This window comes from Bacillus rossius, chromosome 10, assembly GCF_032445375.1.
Source record: "Bacillus rossius redtenbacheri isolate Brsri chromosome 10, Brsri_v3, whole genome shotgun sequence".
In the NCBI taxonomy this organism is placed as follows: Eukaryota; Metazoa; Arthropoda; class Insecta; order Phasmatodea; family Bacillidae; genus Bacillus; species Bacillus rossius.
The window spans coordinates 22,298,561-22,318,388 of NC_086337.1; the positions used below are offsets into that span (position 1 = coordinate 22,298,561).

The 19,828-nt window shown below is 41.5% G+C and overlaps 1 protein-coding gene across 1 annotated transcript in view; it reads left to right on the plus strand.

The window, feature by feature from the left end:
• Positions 1-19,828, plus strand: part of LOC134535835 (protein jagged-1b) — a 356,686-nt gene that overhangs the window by 328,265 nt on the left and 8,593 nt on the right. The window contains exons 11-16 of the mRNA XM_063375156.1: positions 3,219-3,369; positions 8,161-8,325; positions 8,974-9,087; positions 11,410-11,637; positions 14,386-14,730; positions 18,003-18,202. Coding sequence (XP_063231226.1) covers positions 3,219-3,369; positions 8,161-8,325; positions 8,974-9,087; positions 11,410-11,637; positions 14,386-14,730; positions 18,003-18,202 — 1,203 coding nt within the window. The remainder of the gene's footprint in view (positions 1-3,218; positions 3,370-8,160; positions 8,326-8,973; positions 9,088-11,409; positions 11,638-14,385; positions 14,731-18,002; positions 18,203-19,828) is intronic.

Consider the following 19,828-nt stretch of genomic DNA (forward strand, 5'->3'; position numbering starts at 1 on the left):
CCCGTCCCCGGGCACACCCCAGTCCCCCCAATGGCTCCGTTCCGACACGCACTGGTCGCGCCTTCCGCCAGCATCGGTACTCTCACGCGTAACAAAAAAAAAAACACTGGTAGGGGACATGAAAAGAACTCCCGCTGTACTTTCCGTAGCGCGTTTGACGACTTCGGTTCAACCGCAGCGATGACGGGTTCTCCCGCCTGCGGTTTTCTCAAATACCAACGACCGCAGCTCCGTCGCTCATGACGACAGATCGTCAATTTCCAGGCTCCTGCGCGCGAGGCTACAGTCACTGACCACTTTGAATGAACTAGTCGTACCGCAGGCACTGTCAGTACTGGGCATAGCCTCGCAACTGGGGAGCAGAGCCCGAGGCTTGTCGGTAGTTCAGAGATCACCGCAGGCGGGGAAACCCGACAGCACTCACGCCTGCTCGCAGTGCGAGCCCCGCGGCATGGCTCGATGGTCTACTTCCTCTGCGCGTGTGATGCTGCAGCCACGAAGCAACGAAGATACAGTCACAACTCAATGCTATTTCCTTTGGCAATCAGCGAACTGGCCGGTATTCATAGGCAAACTAACAAACTAGAAGTCGTTAACTTTCGGAATATAATAGTGGCTACCTTGACTTTTTTTTTGTCGTACCTTGCTGGTAATATTCGCGGTAAATGTTTCAGATTATCTATTATTTTTCAATACGGAACAACCAAACCACTATTTTTAAGAGTTTTATATTTTGTTTCATAACTTAAAAACTGCAAAGTCGCACAGTATGGGTGTGGAAAGTCATTACTTCAGTTTCAATTGCAAAAAAATACACAGCCATGCTTATTTAATTTCTACCAAATTAATTTACCACTGAAAAAAAATTCTCAACGTATAATAGTTTGTCAATCATACTCAATACGCCACTCCGTTAATACGCCATTTCATAAATTCTGAACTAATAAAATTGTAAAATTACGTTTTTTTTATTTAATAAGTCATTTTGTTAAAGACATTTCTACGTTTTCTTTATATTTTAAACTTGATTTTTTATGTTGGTATTTCTCAACTGCACAGTGTTTTTAATGGCCATATTCGGCCTATACAGTTGCACACTAGTGATGGGCAAAACGGTTCTTTTGACCGAACCGGTACTTTCGGATCAGTTCCGAGAAAGATTCGTTCAGAACGATTCGTTCATCTCGGTCATTTCGTTCTTTTCTGTGAATAGGATCTGGCTCTTTTATCAGGTGTCGTAACTCGTTCATCCTTTAGAGTATTGGCTACGTGTTTGCTTCCAGCCTCCCCTCGTTATCGCGTGACCCGATAACGAGAGGAGGCTGGATCGCGTGGGTGGTTATCTTTATCTACTCTGCATGGGTAAATGAAATTTCAAACGTCTAGTTGTATACTGACTGTTATAAAATTATTGACTGTTGATCGCTGCAAATGCTTCATGCAGTGATTCTATATAATACGGGAGCATTAAATCTAAGAATGTTAGGTACGAAAGTGATCTTTCTTAACTTTAATTTGTAATCGCACTATTATAGCTAGTACTTGAACATTGCTTTTCGTAGCCAGTGAATCACAGTTGCGTATATGAAACAAGATTATTTATATTGTATTACTTTTTAAGTTACAAATATTAATATACAGGCTATTTACACTCTAGAGAGAGTAAAGTGTTTACATGTAGACCAACACATTTAGAGAAAAAAAGACAAAAATTGAATACTACTACTGCGATTCAGTATGAAGAGAGAAAAATTAAGTAGGTACATTAATTAACACCTAAATGGTAAGTGTGAACATTTGTAGTTACTTTCCCTGTTATTTTTAATTCATGTTTTTTTTCCCCCAAATTTGTGTATGTGAATGTGAAAACGCAATTTTAAACCACTACTTAACAGTTGACATTTTCAGGTATAGATACTTTTCATGTTACCCTATTTTATTTGATCAGTTATCGTTTGCTCTTATGAACATGCTCACGCTGTGATTACTAATTCTTCAGACTCCTGACGTCATCAATCATTTCACGAACGAATCAGACCGGGCGCGTGGCCGGTTCTCTCATCTCGTTCTCTCGTTCTCTCCGCGTTTTCGTTCTTCCGAATCTTTCAAGGTACCGGCTCTCAAAGAGCCGGTTGGTTCTCTCGTTCTCTCCGCATTTACGTTCTACCGAATCTTTCAAGGTACCGGCTCTCAAAGAGCCGGTTCTTTACATCGCGAACGAATCGCAAGATTTCGTTCTCTCAAAGATTCGTTCTTTTTGAACGAATCGTTAACGAACGACCCATCACTATTGCACACTCCTGGCTGCATCGACGCGCCTGTGGATGTACGCCACACTCCATCTTCAGAGATCTTAAGTCACAACATAGTTCGTTTTAGAATCGAGTAAATTCAGCACTTAAAAGGACATCCCGGCCTCAATTTACAAACGGACCAACCAGGCTTTTGTCCAAAACTCCAGTTTCTGAGGGGCGGGAGAATTTGAGGTTCCAAAAAGAAATTAAAAAATTGTTGCCATAGAGTACTTCCATGGACAGAGTCATGAGGTAATTTTAGTTTATACAAACTATTGCAGTTTGCTGAAAAATGTTTGGCATTAAACCAAATACTTTATAATTAGATTTAAAACTCGTTTAACAATATACAGTATACTGTAACTCATGTTTTATTATGGTATTTATGACTGCAACAAGGATTTATTACATTAAAATTTTTAAAAAAACCTATGCCTATGTAAACCCTTGGTATTTAGTTTCATAAACATTTGTGTTTTCAAATGAAGTTTGGTAGGCATACGTTCAGTTGTAATGTGCAGGGAAGCCTACAACTCACGTAGTTTCGGTTCCCTATCACGTTCGTGCAACTTCGGATTTCTCTCAAAAATTGAAATTAAAAAAATCGAAGGGTTAGGTTAGGTTAGGTCAGACACAACATGCTTGTTTTCATTGGAAACTTCTGATTTAGCGGCTGAAGTGGCGTTAATACCAAAACGCAAAACTTCGGAAATCTTCGGAAATTCTTGCAGGGAACCGAAACTACGTGAGTTGTAGGCTTCCCGTCAGTGGCGGATCCAGGATTTTGGTTTGGGAGGGGCTTGACCCAGCTGAGGCTAGGCTTTATCAAGGCAAACACTAAAACAATAGTGGACCCAGATGCTTTTGGAGGGGGCTTGAGCTACTGCTTCCCGTAATGTGCAGTTGCTGTTGTTCCCCCGGCAGGTGGACCACGACCACTGCAGCCCCAACCCGTGCGACAATGGCGCGCCGTGCTTCAACACGCAGGGTGACTACTACTGCCACTGCCCCGAGGACTGGCAGGGCAAGAACTGCAGCTCGCCGCGCACACACTGCAGCCACCCGCCCTGCGAAGGTAGGCCCGCCGAGGTTACCTGATTGTGGTGGTGCTCCCGTCGCTCGGAGCAGGCTCCCAAGGGTTCCCTAGGGAAGCCTATGATGTACATTCTATATTGCACATACCCGAATACTCACGTTGGCAAGCCTTCTCTTCACAGACGAGAGAGCCAAACGTCCGATCGTGCATCTTCGGTTTTTTTTGTTCATTGTAAAAGGTTAGGTTAGCTACATTATAAATACTTTAAAACATTGTGGACGGTTGATTTGGTTAGGATAGCTACATTAAAGATACTGTGAAATCATGTAAACGGTTTCCTAGCCCTGGATAGCTACATATTAAAAAGTTATTTGCTAAGCAACCACAAAATGATTTTACAGTATTTTTAATGTAGCTATACTTACCTAATATATATAACCAACCATCCACAATGTTTTAAAGTATTTATAATGTAGCTAACCTATCCTAATCGACCGCAAAATGTAATGCCACACCGCTTTATACAATGAGATAGAACGGAAAAAAAAATATCAAGCGTGAACTTCGGGCTCCATGACTTCGGGGAACTTCGGGTTTGGCTCTCTCGTCTGTGAAAAGAAGGCTTGCCAACGTGAGTATTCGGGTCTGTGCAATATAGAATGTACATCATAGGCTTCCCGGTTCCCTAGCCCTAGCGACGACACAGCTCCGGTACTAGCCTGGACAGCTAACAGAGGTCGGATAGGCTTCAACCAGACCACGGGTTCACTGGGTGATTGAGGGCCCCAGTGTGATGTGGAAGATCGGGGTGGGCGCCAGCAGTGCTGACAAAGTCTAAGGGCAAAGGACACAGCCAACTGTCTGGTTAGCTGAGTGAAGCAGGGGGCTAAGGTGATGACTTCGCTCAAGCTGTGGCTCCAACACCTTCCTGATCAAAAGGGGGGAGTGTACCTAATCCCTTGATAGCTCTGTCGTAATTCTTACTTGTTCTGAAATGGAAAAAAATGGATCTGTAAGCCACTCCCAATCTACCCTTAAAGGGCGCACGTATGTGAGGACTGGTGGAGGATGCCGACCAAAAGGTTAGAACATAGCTGCCACTAACTGATCTGACAGGTATGGGCCCGTGTCGGTACTGCCTGGAACCCCGGCGACCTGCTGTATACGGCGGGCTGGCAGCTGGTTCGGTGTTGCCGAGGTTGGGATGGGACTCCTCAACCTCTCGACGTAGCTGTTCAGTCGTCAGAACCAAGCCGTGATTGGAAATGGCGTATTTATTTCCCAGTTCTCAAGCCCATGCCCTATACTTGGTTCTCCAGATTAGGACATGTAAAAGATCCACTTATCTCCTTATCGGTTTATGTCCAAACGGGATTTTACACTGCTATTTAAAATTATTTGACTGTTCTCATGGAAAATATGGTTTATGTGACGTAGTATCTTATGCTTCTGAGGTACAGATATATATTTGGCAGGGGGTGGCCACATCTGCATGATTACATGGTAACTAAGTTAAAAGGTTTTTTTTTTCAGCTCTTGGTCTATGCAATGGTTTTACACCCAAAATATTCGGTGAAGTAGATAGTCTTTGCATTATAGAAAAGTTTTAAATTACTGTTTTTTTTTTTTAAAGGAAGAGACTGTGTTTAATGATGGACATTTTAATTCACATTTACTAATCATCATTAGATGTGGTCAAGCATCATTTTCGCAGTGCTTTGGGTGTGAAAATATGGCGATGGGGAGGTAGAAAAAAGGTGACTTCAATTATGTCACAGCATGCCATCTATTGACAAGTCCTAACTCCATGGTATTTGGTTTCGTGATTGTCTTTGTTTGTATAGTACCACCTTTAAAACATCTGCTGTCTCTGTGTGAGTTCAATGGGTGTTTGCTAGCCTGAAATCTAATGATACTGGTAACAGTAAGAGTGATATTCCCAACAGCTGCAAGTCTGGTGAATGCAACTATTTAAGTGCTCAACAAATGAGTGTAGGATGTGCGTTGAAGCCAGAGATGCCTGTGTTAGGGCACGATTTAACAAGAGTTGCCAACATTTTTAGAATTGACATTAAATAAATATTTGGCATATACTGTTGATTTGCCAAAGTCAGTAAAATGATAGACAAGAATTCACATTTTCCAAACATGATCTATCTTTCATAACACACATTTTATGTAGGGTTTTATCACAATCAAGTCTGTTTTATTTGCCTTTCAACATTTAACATATAATATTTACAACTACCTATATATAAATCTTAAAATAGAATATATACATATTTAACAAGTAATTTGGTTTTAATCCTATAAGATCTTTACTAGTTTTGAAATTTAACAGAACATTTCTCACAACTACTGACTTAGTTCAGACTATTCAGGATTTCTTATTTAGTCAGCTCGAAAGAAGTTCTTTCTTGTATATTTCTTGTATTGTTTTCTGTCATAAATGAAGGGGAAAAAAACTTTATATTAGCTTCCAGCATCTCTAAATTCGTGGGTGCTGAGTGGTTACAACAACACATTAAAAAAAGAGCTGGAATTACAGCTGTGATAAATTCATAATAAATATTCAAATGATTCACAAACAATTCCAAGCTACGAGCTGCATGATATGGAGGATATCTGTACGTCCCAACTGATCCAACACACCGTAAAGGAGGTTCGGCTGAACGCTAGATGCTGGACAGTTGGCAGCCCTGGCCCCACCTGTGGCCTCGCCCGGGAGACGCGCTCGCGGAACGAGATGGTAGCCTAGGAAGCCATCGGGCAGTCGGCAGGGGGCCGGCCGCCCCCTGCTGGGCAGAGAAATGGAACCAAAACCTGTTACTAAAAAAAAATAACAAAACCGACGTGGCAGGGAAAATAATAACTGTGCTCAGGGGCGGCTGGCCGTGTCTGCGTTGCCTCGCGCCTTTTGCCTCTTCCCCCTTCCCCCCCCCCCCACCCCACACACACACATTCTAATTTTATTGCTATTACTATTTCTTTTTTATTTAAAGATCTGTTGAAAATTCATTATGAATGTTAAGGTGCATGACTGATGCCTGCTCATTCCCCTTTGTTTGTAATTCATCTCTAACTTCCCCAGTCCTCCTTGCTGTAGCAAGATCACTTGGCCATTTGAGCGAGTAGCTGAACTACTCACACCTGCTCTGCTAGTCTGGATCATTGATGTTGCGAATGTGGAGTGCTTTGGTTCATTATGACCACCTCATCTTATCCCCTTCGAAAACACTTCTGTTCCAGTTAATGCCAGTGATTAACTACCTCCCTCCTCTCTTTTTTTTATAATCATGTAATCACATAAAAACTTATCTTACTATTATTACCATATAACATTGGTATAACCTTCCTAATTACATTTCACCTTGCAGCACTGATGATTCACATTGTATTTACAGTGCGGTCGAACACGCCATGTTTTTTTTTTTTCCCCTCAGTATTACTACCATTTAAAGGCTATTACTAAAATGTAACATGATACCAGCTTTGCATTTGTTGTTCTGTAGCAATATTTTCAACAGATATTCACTAAATGTAATATAATGGGTGTAAAAAGTCGGATAAGCGATAACATTTATGAATACTCGAACATCTGTTGAAAATATTTGTGAAGGAACAACATAGGAAAGGAAGGTAATGTGATAAAAGTTAAGTTTTAGCCCTTAAATGCAATAATTAATTAACTAACCAGGGCCATCAAGAGAAACCAGTGCACCCAGGGAAAAATAATTTTTTTGGACCCCCTTCTCTGTTATTTAATGTACAACTTTTCAAACTAAAAACTAAAAAATAAAAATCTAAATTCTGTAAAATATTACTGTCACCATAGCTGTAAATATTAGGCCTATCTGTGCGTATTGCATTGCTTGTAAGGTTTCCTACAAATTCTATTAACAATATAATTGTAATTTCAGTCCAGTCAGGGTGAATTCAAGCATTAGAAAATATCTCGAAAATTAACTGGGCCCCGTGGTGATTGGGCCCCAGATGTTTCCCCCCCCCACAATGTCCCTGGCCTTAGCAACATAAGTAAGTACTCACACTTGTAGGTCATACTTAACATGCTAGGCTGAAACAGTAGCTCTTATGAGTCAGGGCATGGTGGGGCGTGGTTAGACGTTTAACACATGCTCAGGAGATTACAGTTCAACCATCCTGTCTTTGGGTTCCCTCAGTTTGCCGAGCTCACTCAAGGCAATCACTGCAATGGTTCCTTCTTCACAAAAGTCTGTGGCACATCCTTTCCATGATTCCCCAGCGTTGTGTCAGATGCACATGTCCGTCTCTAGCGACCTGGCTGTCAATGAAATATAATTACCAATGCTGTCTGTGTAAAATGTACTTGGTGATACATTAACTGCTTCAATAAACAAACATAAACATAAACAAAATGTACAAACTTTAATTTTTTTAATTTTTTTTTTAATTTGAAGTATACGAATCCGAACTATATTAGACCGGATCTTCGTCAGGATCACTGAAAATCTGAATTAAATGGAATTTGCCTTAAAATACACATCATTTAAGTTTTAGATAAGTCAAACTTTCAAAACCATTTTTTTTTCCTCATTAATATGACTCTACCTACAGCTTCACTTCAGTTTTAATACTACCTACTGTTTACGTAGACGTAAGTTTTTAACCTATAAACTGAAGTAGGATTTTTTTTAATCCCATTCGGATTAATCGGATTCCGGACCAGCGGGTTGGAATTAGCTGGACTCTACTGTATAGAAAAGTTGGCAAGAAGAATGGCCATATTGATAAATTTGTTAGCCAAAATAATACATGGAGGAAACCTGTTACCATGGTGTTGGTGCGCAGTGGTGGACAGCTGCACCGTGCCGGCGCCCTCCAACTCCAGCGCGGGCGGGGCGATGCTCGTGCCCTCGGGCATCTGCGGCGAGCACGGCGCCTGCCTCAGCCTGTCCGCCGGGGGCTTCCAGTGCTCCTGCGACGCCGGCTACACCGGCAAATACTGCCACGAGAGTGAGTGCATGCACACTTCGCATGCATGGTTCATGTACTTAATGACTTGTTTTAAAGATATCATCAAATAATTTTGCTTAGGAACAAAGTATTAAAAAAAAATTTTGATAAAAACTAAAATGTGAAATGTTTAGTTTCGTCAAGCAAAATCATTACTTACATTTGTAAATGTAATGGTTGGAGTTCTAAAAGTTTGCTATTCCCTGAGATTTTTATTTAAGTGTGACAGTAAATTTTCTTTTAAAATTCAGTTATAAGGAAAAATTATATATCGCACCCTGAGTACAAGACTATCGTAATTTAAAAAATTGAGTTTGTGAGATATTTTTACCATCTGCAGGAAAATATCATTATCTAGGCACTGCAAGACTATCGAAATATTATATTTACTTTTACAGGACTTATGGCAAATAATGTAGTGTTGCACTCTGGAAAACATTATATAAGAATATGTGCAAGACTATGGCAAATGAGTTGTGATAGTATTGCACTGATTTTTGATTTACGATAGTCTTGTACTCAGGGTGCGATATATGTATATGTATATATGTAAAATGTTTGTATGGACCCCTCCTTCACGAAATGCTGGCTGTGGCCTTGCGCGTGCGTGATTCTGATTGTGATTGGTGGTCGGTCCCTCTGCCGCAGACATCAACGACTGCAAGCAGAACCCGTGTCAGAACGGCGGGACGTGCGTGGACAAGGTGAACTCCTTCCAGTGCATCTGCAAGGAAGGCTGGGAAGGGGAGATATGCACCATCAGTGAGTACAACACACTCTTTCACCACGTCCCTCTCATGGCTCTTGCATCGAGGAGCATTCACTCAGTGTGCTATCAGGGGCGTACGCCGTCTGCCTATTGTGCTTGTCATTTTTTTCTCACCAAGTTTCTTCCTCAGAATTTTCTGTGTCGCTTCAGCGTGTGACATTTGTAGACCGGAAAAATTCGCGGATTCATTCGGCGATAGGCTAGAAGTCAAATACATATACCTTTTAGATGATTTTGCTATTGGCTTATTGTTCATCTGGATGAATCTCAACCAATTATAAACCTCCAACCAAAAAAGGATCGAATCACAGACAAACCAGCTGAGACGACTTACCAAGTCGGCAGCCAATGAACTGGGGTTGTTTGGCCGAGTGTACAGAGAAATGTGCAGTCTATCCTGAAGGCCATTGAAACCGCAAATTTTTCCAGTCCCTAGACATTTGACAACGGCTGTTTCTCCATGTGTTTATGAGTTCCTGTTGTCTAGTCCATAAACCGTATGTAGATGGTACACAGCTGTTGACTCACCAGATCACTGCAGTGAGATAGACGCAGTGTCAGGAACAAAGGAGATTCTTATTTCTTCCGGTCCAATGTTGCCTACTGTCATTGCTGAGTGGTTCAACAACAGGCAGATTTTTCATCACTCACATTGCTGAGAGTGTCAGAGTGGGGGAAGGCAGCTTGTGCTAGTCATATTTATTCTTTGCCTGGTTTGGCTTGTGTTTTGCAGAAAAAGTATTTTTTTTTTAAAAAATAGTAGATGGTACAAATTCTCAGTTTGAGAATTTTCTTACCATGATTAAGAGAAAAATTATTTTAAGCTAACCTTATTCATACATAACATTCATTTTTACAGATAAATTTCACAAGGACCATGAAATAAAGTAGAAATACATATAGTTTTTAGTTGGTCAATTTTATACTTTGTGTGTATGTACGTGTTTAATAAGTGTGAGAAGCTTGTAAATAATTTTGGACAGACCAGCAGTACATAGTTACAAAAAGCAAAACTATTCACACAAATTATGCATGTTTTGTTTGTATAAACCTCATTATGTAAGTGCTGCAATGGTAAGATGTTGGGTTCACATTCCTCAGAACCTGGGTTTAAATCATAGTTTGGTTAACCTGATTTAGTTTTTTCCACAGTTTCTCTCAATCACTCTAGGCAAATTCCCTGATGGTTCACTACTATATCCCATGACTTGTACCTATTGTGTATGTATGCATGTGTCTCTAATGATCTTTCTATTGACAATATGTGCTAATGCAAAGAGCAGAAATTATTATCCTTTGAGGTTAGTGTTATAATTTATAGTATATCCCACAAACGAGTGCCTTTTTCTGACCGATACCTCACTTTATCAAGATTTTAGTTTGACTGCTGAATGTTCGGCTACAATTTCTGAGAGGAAACTACTAGTGAATGGTTGGCTAGCGTGGATCTTTGGAAAACAAATTACGTATTTATTTTCTTTAATGAAAAAACTTGTGAAGCATATGTAGGCATGCAAAAAATACATACTGTACATAAGTACATATATACCTACTGTACCTAAAGCCCGCTGCACACGGTACAATATTCCTTACGATATTGTAAGCTAGGAGTCGTACTGGCTCTACTACTAGTTTCTTCACTCGAATTCAAACTGGATACTAGTAGCTGTACGAGCTGGGCTACTGGTTTAGCGTAACAGACTGCGTCCTATTTTCGTTGCTTGGTGTGTTCCAATATTTAAGGAGTAGCCAATCAGAACTCACGAAAACATCACGAGGGGTTGTTTACACTTTCAAGCGCGCATGTGTGATAAACATGGACGGAAAGAATAGTGACCAACTCCTCGTTTTAATAAATGCATACATAGAAGAGCCTTGTTTGTATGCAGTAAAAAATGTGAATTATCATAATGAAAATTTCTTGTGGAGAATATTCTCTTAACAAAACTAGTAAGGCAGCTAGAATATTGTGCAGCAGATACTTGTAGCGCACCTAGTGTTTCAACTTGTAGCCTACACAGTACAGAAACCAGTAAGCATTCTAGTAAGCAAACTAGTAGAAAATATTGTACCGTGTACGGTGGGCTTAAGTATTGTCAAGATATATTTTGAATATTGTAAACGGTCCTTCGCTACTTGGACTTGTGATCATGCATTGTTGAACACAGCAAATAAAACCTCAGTAACGTGCCACTGATGGTGTATTGCGGTGATCGTGACTCTGTGGCGTGTGTCGGCGGGATGGACTGTAGCTCTTGCCGCCCGGGCTCGGTGCCGACTCGACGACTGACCTGTCCCGCCGCGCGTGTCCGCAGACAGGAACGAGTGCAGCCCGAACCCGTGCCGCAACAACGGCAGCTGCTCGGACGGCGTGGCAGACTTCGTGTGCGCGTGCCGCGACGGCTGGAAGGGCAAGACGTGCAACCTGAAGGACAGCCACTGCGACCGCAGCACCTGCCGCAACGGGGGCACGTGTCAGGACCTGGGGGACACCTACGTGTGCCTCTGCCCCGCCGACTGGGAGGGCACCACCTGCCACATTGGTGAGCGCGCCTCCGCCCTCCTTCGTTTATCATGGATAGAGACCCTAAAAATTCGCGGGTTCATTTCGTGTTATGCTAAAATTCAAATAATTATACCTTAGTGCTACTTCTGCCATTGGTTCACTGTAAATCTGGAGGACTGAGGGCCAATTAGAGACTCTCACTCATAGAAGTGTCGAATCACAGGCCACCCAGTCGAGACGACTCACAAGTCAGCAGCCAATTAACAAATGAACAGTTGGCATTGGCCCGAGTGTGTAGAGGATATTGGAGTCTATCCTGGAGGTCATTGAACCCGCAAATTTTCCGGGTCTCTAATCATGGTGTGACGAATAGTTGTTGTGAAAATGTAGTCACGTTTAATTCAAGGGAATTAAATGTGGCCAAACAAGCATTTTTTTATTTCTAACAAAGGTCAATACAGAAAGATAAAACCACTGAGAAGGGAAAAGATTGGTTCTCCTTCATTCTGGCAATGGTAAAATCTGAGCCAGAGTACAAAAATACTACGTAATTTTTTCAGGTTTGTGAAATTTGTTTATTTGATTTTGAATATTTGTGATTGCTTTCTGCTGGTAATGAAATGTAATTATTATGAGATGAAATCAAATAGCAAGTACAGAAGTAGTTTTGACATGTATATTTGGTTATTTCATTTTTTTTGTCAATACTATTACATAATTAAAGCAATTTTTATGTAAATTTACTTCACTTTGTTTTTTTGGTTGGAAGATATCACAAATCATCATAATTTATTACAAACACTTGTGCGACTTTTCACTGCTATTAAAGAATCTTTGGTAAATATCTGTTGACAAAATTTAAGATGAAATATAAACTGCAAAATATATATTGTGATGAATACACAGGAAAAGCTCTTTGAACAACAGTAATAATAAGAAAAAAATATACTAACTATGTGTGACAAAGCCTTATGTTGAGTCACCGTCTGGCCAGCTGAATTGACTGCGATGCTTAAAGCCTCTATATTTGAGCCTTGTGACCATGCTCTTCGGAGTAACTTATCAGTATGCTGCCTACATGATTATTCACTACTACTAGACACTTCATATGTCAAGGGATCTTCCTTCGCTTTGTCCACTCCCAACAGCCATTTTTTTATCCCCACTGTGGTTCCTGAAGAGCACTGTATCTCCAATATCGCTGTTTCATGGATGTTCAAAGTTGACAATCCTCACAAGCCTTTGGGTGAATCTATTACAATTTTGTTCGTAATGACCATTCCATCAGCAACATTGATGGCATCTTGTTGGTTACTGAGCGGGGGTGTTGCCCGCAGAGCGAACAGCAAGCGAACCAATCTTGTTTGCCGAACACCACTCAAGTTCTTAAGTTTTCCTTTGTGGTCTCCACCTGGCTGTTTGCAGTTGCATGTTTCTGGGTAAAAAAAAAACAGTGCGGACACTCGGCAGTGGTGGCATCTCGCTAGTGATCGCAGGTGTGGGCGGGGCATGCATGGTCGCTCCGCTGACATTGCAGGCGCCATTGGTGGGGCTGCTGGTAGTACGGGGGTGGTGACGTAGTAACGCGCGCGCAAATGAAGAAGAGGTTTGTGGACCGTTCCGCAGAGGAGAGAGCAAAAGAGAAAGTCTTGCGCGGGTGGAAGAAGGAGGCTGAGCCGTGACGTTCCACGGCCACGTCACTCGCTTCATTGGATTGTTGCTCACAGGAGGGTCCTCTATTATCTGACCCTAACAGATCTTCCCCCCACAAAATGGCAGTTTTGTGAAAAACGTTTTTATTCGTTGTTCAGGTTTTTGTGAAAAACTGCTTAGTTTAAGCTGATTTTTGCCACACGCAGGGGCACCAAACACTATCACCCGCTGTATCAGGCTAGAAACCTGGGGTGGGCCTCATCAGTGTTACAGCTGAATTAAGGGTTGATTGTCCGGGAGGATGGCAGGTTAGCTTGTTCGTCCAACTGAATTCATGCTGCTCATGGGTCGTCAGTCCCAATGTGGTTTACTAGGTTCATAGGCTGTATTTTACTGAATGCTTATGGGCATTACTGGGTTGATGTTAATTTGGTTTGGTGATTACTGAATTGTTTGGTCGACAAGTTATAAGGTGTGATTACAAAAATAACACTGGGTATATGGGTATATAGGCACTGGGGTTCACACTTGACGTGTGTGGGCCGGGTGAGTGGCGTGTCTCGCAGCAGGGGCTGGTATGACAGGCATTACACCACAGGAGACACGACAGGAGCGCTATTTAGTGATCTACTCTAAGAGAAACAAAGAGACACATATTTTGGTTGGACAAATGCAGGAGTGTATTTTTAATTTCATTTGGGGGGAGGAGGGTTTTGTGGAGGATATATATAACATTGGCTTTAAAATTATTTCCTTTTGTGGTGGGAATGACAGATATTTTGGGATTTGGGAGGCTTTTCCACCCCCACCCCCCCCCCCCCCCCTCCCTGCATGCCTATGTCCCCGGACAAAAGATTGCTGCCAAATTGAACGTGGGCAGAAGGGAGAGGGAAGGTCATGAGATAAGTACACTTTCTAAAGTTTAGAAGAAAAAAATTATGTAATTAAAATTTAAATTCATATTTCCGAAAGGGTTATTTATTCACACAAATAGTACAAATATATCTTTTATAAATGAAGCACACACATATATTTTGTAAATATTGTTTCAAATGTAAATGACACAAATCACTAAATCAGTCATAAAGGTGCAGCTGTGCTGGGACAGTGTTTGAGCTGGAATGTGCTCCAGGCAAGACCCACGCCTGCAAGTCCAACCCCTGCCAGAACGGGGCGACGTGCGTCAACACGGGCGACCTCTACTCGTGCATCTGCAAGGAGGGCTTTGAGGGCCAGCGCTGTGAGCACGACACCAACGACTGCAGCCCCCCGCCCTGCTTCAACGGCGGCCGCTGCGTCGACGGCGTCAACTGGTTCCGGTGCGAGTGCGCCCCGGGCTTCGCCGGGCCCGACTGCCGCATCAACGTCAACGAGTGCGCGTCGGGCCCGTGCGGCTTCGGCAGCACCTGCGTCGACGGCATCGGCGCGTTCCGGTGCGTCTGCCCGCCGGGCCGCACCGGCCAGCGCTGCGAGGGAGGTGAGACCCTCCTTCCTGTTCCCGCCTCCGTGGCACCTGGATTAAGCCCACCGCACACGGTACAATATTTTCTAGTAGTTTTAAGCCCCCTAGGTGAACATAATGACTTAATAAAAAAATTAATTTTTTTATCCTCCAGAATTTTATTATAGTTACGTTGATGGAACTGATAGTACGCGATTACACTGGTACAACAAGTTAACAATATTTTACTCTTTTGAAAAGCCTCTGGGAAATGATGCGTCTTAAATGTATATTACATAGTTTTCTCCCACCTTATTGTCCGACGCGTCCGTTTAGTTTTCGTGCGAAGCGTTGCGGAACAGTAACGTTGCGGCCGTTGCAGCTGATGGAGACGTCATCCTCTTGGTCACCCCAATCTGACCACCACCAGGGATGGACGGCGCCAGCGCAGCCCAATCGGCAGCAACTCGTTCTGCTACAATATTCATAGCCGGGTCACTGAAGAGCCGATCACCCCTTTGCAGGCTTCCTTGTCGAACGGTTACGTTTCTGCTGCCCGAGGGACCCTCGATTGCTGTCCCCTCCAAGTCTCTTAGCACTTCTCTGCGTGCTCGCCGAGACTTCCAGCACGTCGCGTAACGTCTACCGCCTGCCCACTTCATCGCTCCTCTGGCCCCTTCACAGTCCTCGCCGCTCACCACCGCTAGTGGCTCTGCCATCACCTTGCGCATGCGCGACTACCAACCACCGTGTCACTTGAGCCCACCTGATGTCACAGCGGCGCGACTGTTTAAACCGGAATAACCGTTTAAGTTTGCTTACTAGAATGCTTACTGGTTTCTGTACTGTGTAGGCTACAAGCTGAAACACTAGGTGCGCTAAAAGTTTCTGCTACACATGATTCTAGCTGCCTTACTAGTTTTGTTAAGAGAATATCCTCCACAACAAATTTTCATTGTGATAATTCACATTTTTTTACTGCATACAAACAAGGCTCTTCTTTCTTTGTATGCATTTATTAAAGCGAGGAGTTGGTCACTATTCCACTTCTTTCCGTCCATGTTTATCACGACATGCGCACTTAAAAGTGTAAGCAACCCCTCGTGCTGTTTTCGTGAGTTCTGATTGGCCACTCCTTAAGTATTGGAACACACCAAGCAACGAAAATAGGACGCAGTCTATTACGCAAAACCAGTAGCCCAGCTCGTACAGCTACTAGGTAGTATCCAGTTGGAATTCGAGTGAAGAAACTAGTAGTAGAGCCAGTACGACTCCTAGCTTACAATATCGTAAGGAATATTGTACCGTGTGCGGCGGGCTTTAGTTCAATGTACATTAAATAATAACATGTATCTAAAAAGGCAGGACAGTTTTTACCATAAATAAAGCAATGAGCATTATAAATATGATTTTGTTCCAAGCACAAATGAGGGTACTGTTATTTGTGCTTATTAAAGTAACATTTCTACAAAAGTTTAGTGAATAGTGATTTGTAGTTGCAAAATATAATATACCTAATATAATATATGAATTTCAACTAAAAGCACTTAATTATATAAATGAAAATGAACAAACTATTTTTTTTTCTAGACAAAAGAGACATGCTGCAGATAATTTTGTCAAGCTAATAAAGTATTTCAGTTCTGTCGTTCTTTAACCTAAATCACCAAATATTTTAATCCTAAACTTGTTCACATGGTACATTTAGGCTACACTATGGCTGTACTCACAGCATGTTTGGGTAAAAGTACGAGTACTGTATTTACTTTTGTTTATGCCGTCGATTATACTATGAATGCCATCGATTCTGACACTTTTTATGGTCCTTAGTTCTTCTAAAAAAAAAATTATCTTTCAGTGTAAAATGTAATTTTAGACTGCCATTATTGACATATTTGTAGATTACAATAAATTATAAAATAAGGGTTGTATTAAAACAGAGCAAATTTGTTGTTAGAAAACAAAAAAATATATAGAAATTTAAACAAAAACAAAAATATTACTGTACAGTGGAAACCGTATAATACAAAAAGGTCTTTTTGTGAGAATTTTAATGTTTTTTACCGGTAACTGTATTCTTGCTGTTAGACATGCCAAACTGGGTCTAAGTAAAGATTTTGTACTAAGCACCTAACTATTTTAGTCATTGGTGGCTGTGATCATTTCTGCATCACTCTTTTTGTGCATATTTATGCAGTTTTATGAATATTTTATGCATTTTTATCCATATTTCGCAATGTTCTCCGATTTCATGCCATTTTGGTTTGAAAACCACTCACTAGTTTTATATTGTTTCTGTAAGTTGCTGAGTGGCGTGAACCCAGGACGTAGCCAGGGGAGATTTCCGTGAGGTCCAGACCCTCCCTTCCAGGGTTTAAAAACTAATAAGCAAATTCATAAGAAAATTACAGCAACTCAGCTACTTAACGTTACAGAGAATTTTCTAGGAGGATTATTGTAATCCACAGTGGGATTCTATGATGTATTTCCTTTCCATTATAGCCGGACATGCGGCAGAACTTGTATTTCCAGGTAGTCTATATTTAATTCTGGTTTGCACGCGTCTTACTGTGAGCATATCTTTCGTACAAACTTCACATGAGTAATAAATTTTTTTAATAACGTTCATATATATGACTTGTTTAAACGAAACCATCAAACAACTGTCTTAATAAAAATTATTTTAAAAAAATAATTAAAACCCAAAATATTGTATCCTTATCATTTTCTCGAGCAAAATTATTACTAATATTTCTGTGTGCAAACCTTGGAGTTCTAAAGGTTTACTATCCCTCGAATTGTGTGACAATATTTTAAGACTCGATTATAAAGAAAAATTACTCATAAAAATATCTAAGATTTAAAAATAACAATCAAAACGTAAATTTAGATTTCTTAAAGAGGTTAGTGATCTCAGAGTACTTATTTGTCGTTTATGATTATTTCGGTTAATTCACATAAAAATGTTCGAGTAGATAACATTTCCACGGATTTGAGTCCTTTCCAATGATTTATTTCGTTACAATTCATGCATTTCAGCATTGAAATTCTTTTATGTTAAAGTACACTTATTTGGTTATAAATGGGGTTCTTTTGGTGGTTTTTGATCTTTTTTTTTATTTCATTTTACTTAAATAAGTCCAATTGGGTAGAAATCATTTCATTTATATAGTTTTCGAGTGAATTGGTTTGATGTATTAGTTTTCCGACTCAATTCGTTATAATTGGATACGGCCGGGGAACCCACACTGCATCGGTGTTGCCGACGGATGAGGCGGTGACGTGAACGACGCGTGTGTCTGCGGCAGTGGAGGACATGGCGTTCACCCGCGGCTCGTGTCTCTGGAGGGGCCAGTACTTCGCGGGCAACGCCACCTGGCAGCACGGCTGCAACACGTGCGTGTGCCGCGACTCGGTGGCCCGGTGCACGCGCGTGTGGTGCGGCCTGGGCAACTGCCTGGGGCACCCCAACCTCACCGTGGACCCCACCACCTGCCTCCCCAGCCAGGTAAACATCCCCCTCCCCACCCTCTCGAAGTTACGAAGTTAAGAAACGACACTTACCTTGCGATAATCCACTTCGCCTATGGCTACTTCTGTAAGCACATGTGTCAGTAATGTAAATTTTTTTTAATCCATGTGTTCAAATTAAAATTTTTTTTTCAATTTTTTTTTATTTCTTCTTCCCCCCACCGCAAAAAGAAAATTTTCTGTGTCCTCCACTTAACAGTGCTTACCTGCAGGATTGTCAATGAAAATAATTTTGTAGGGCCTCCACCCCATTACTTAGTGGAAGTTTTTTCAAACCCCACAGTTAATATATAGCGGCTGTAACTGTAAATTTATACGTAACTTTTTTAGGTTTTAAATAAATTCTACAAGCAAAAGACTTGTAATTTCATATTACTGTCATGGCAAACTCGTGCATTAAAATAATTTTGAAACCATGGGGCACCACTTGTATCCAGACCCAGGGGATTTTGCCCCCTTTCCGTCTGGAACGGGCCTGCTTTCCTGAACACTTTTGGATTGTAACTGCCAGTGAGTGCACGTAATTCGGCAGGTTTAGTTCCTGTCAAGTTGGCAGCAAGTCGAGAAAAGAAGTTCCATGACTCGTGTCTCATTGGAAGCAGAGGCGGCTCCAGAAAGACTTCCCGGGAGGGGCTATTGTCTAGAGAAAGGCTCAGTTGCAAAACAAGGCATTTAGGCTCCCTTCTAAGTAAGTCAGAGATAGGCTTCGAACATTTACAAAGACTTCTCAGTCTATTCCATCTTACACGTAGTTTCGGAAGTTAGGAGGAATGTAGAATGAGGGGACAAAAGAAACTTGCTCTGTGCGATCACTCATGTTATTTAGAAGAATGTCTATCTGCTCTTGTCAGGCAACAGATACATTCCACGTAAATCCTTTTTTCCAAGCATCCCACGAGGCTGGTATGGCAAAATCCAGCACAGGTGGAGGATGTAGGTTATGTACACCCTTCCTTTGTGTTGCAATGCGATTCGTCTCCATGATAATTATCACTTTATAACTCCCAGTCGCTAAAAGATAGGAGGAAACGTTTTATTCAAGCGTGAAGACTCACCCAACATCGCTGCCACTGTTAATGGAGGGGGGGAAATCAAAATATATAGTAAATGTAAGCGTGGTTTATCCGTGTGTGCCACAATAACTCCGCAACCCACCCCGGAAGCTCCACGGAGATTATATGGCATGGTAGCCCTCCTTCCCCCATCCATGAAGAAGGTTTCGGATTGGAACTACAGGGGTTGGGTTCAGGGCATCGCACCAATGGACTTCTTACGTGAGGTCGGCGAAGCAGCTGGGAATTGAGTGCCGAAGTAGCCGAGACCATCCAGAATGTTCCTGAATATTCTAGAATGTCCGACGATGTTGGAGAATGTTTGAGAATGCTACAGGATCTTCCAGAAGGTTTCAGAATGTTCAAGAATGTTACAGAATCTTACATAGCTATAACCAAAACAAATGAAGGTTTAAGTGTAAAAGCTGGCATAATCATAATTAAAATTAAACATGTGCGTGTTTCTCAATTTTGTTAAATTGGCTATTTCTTTAAATGAAAATGTGTGATTTTGTCAAAATAAAATATATATTCTTGAACATACTAAAACG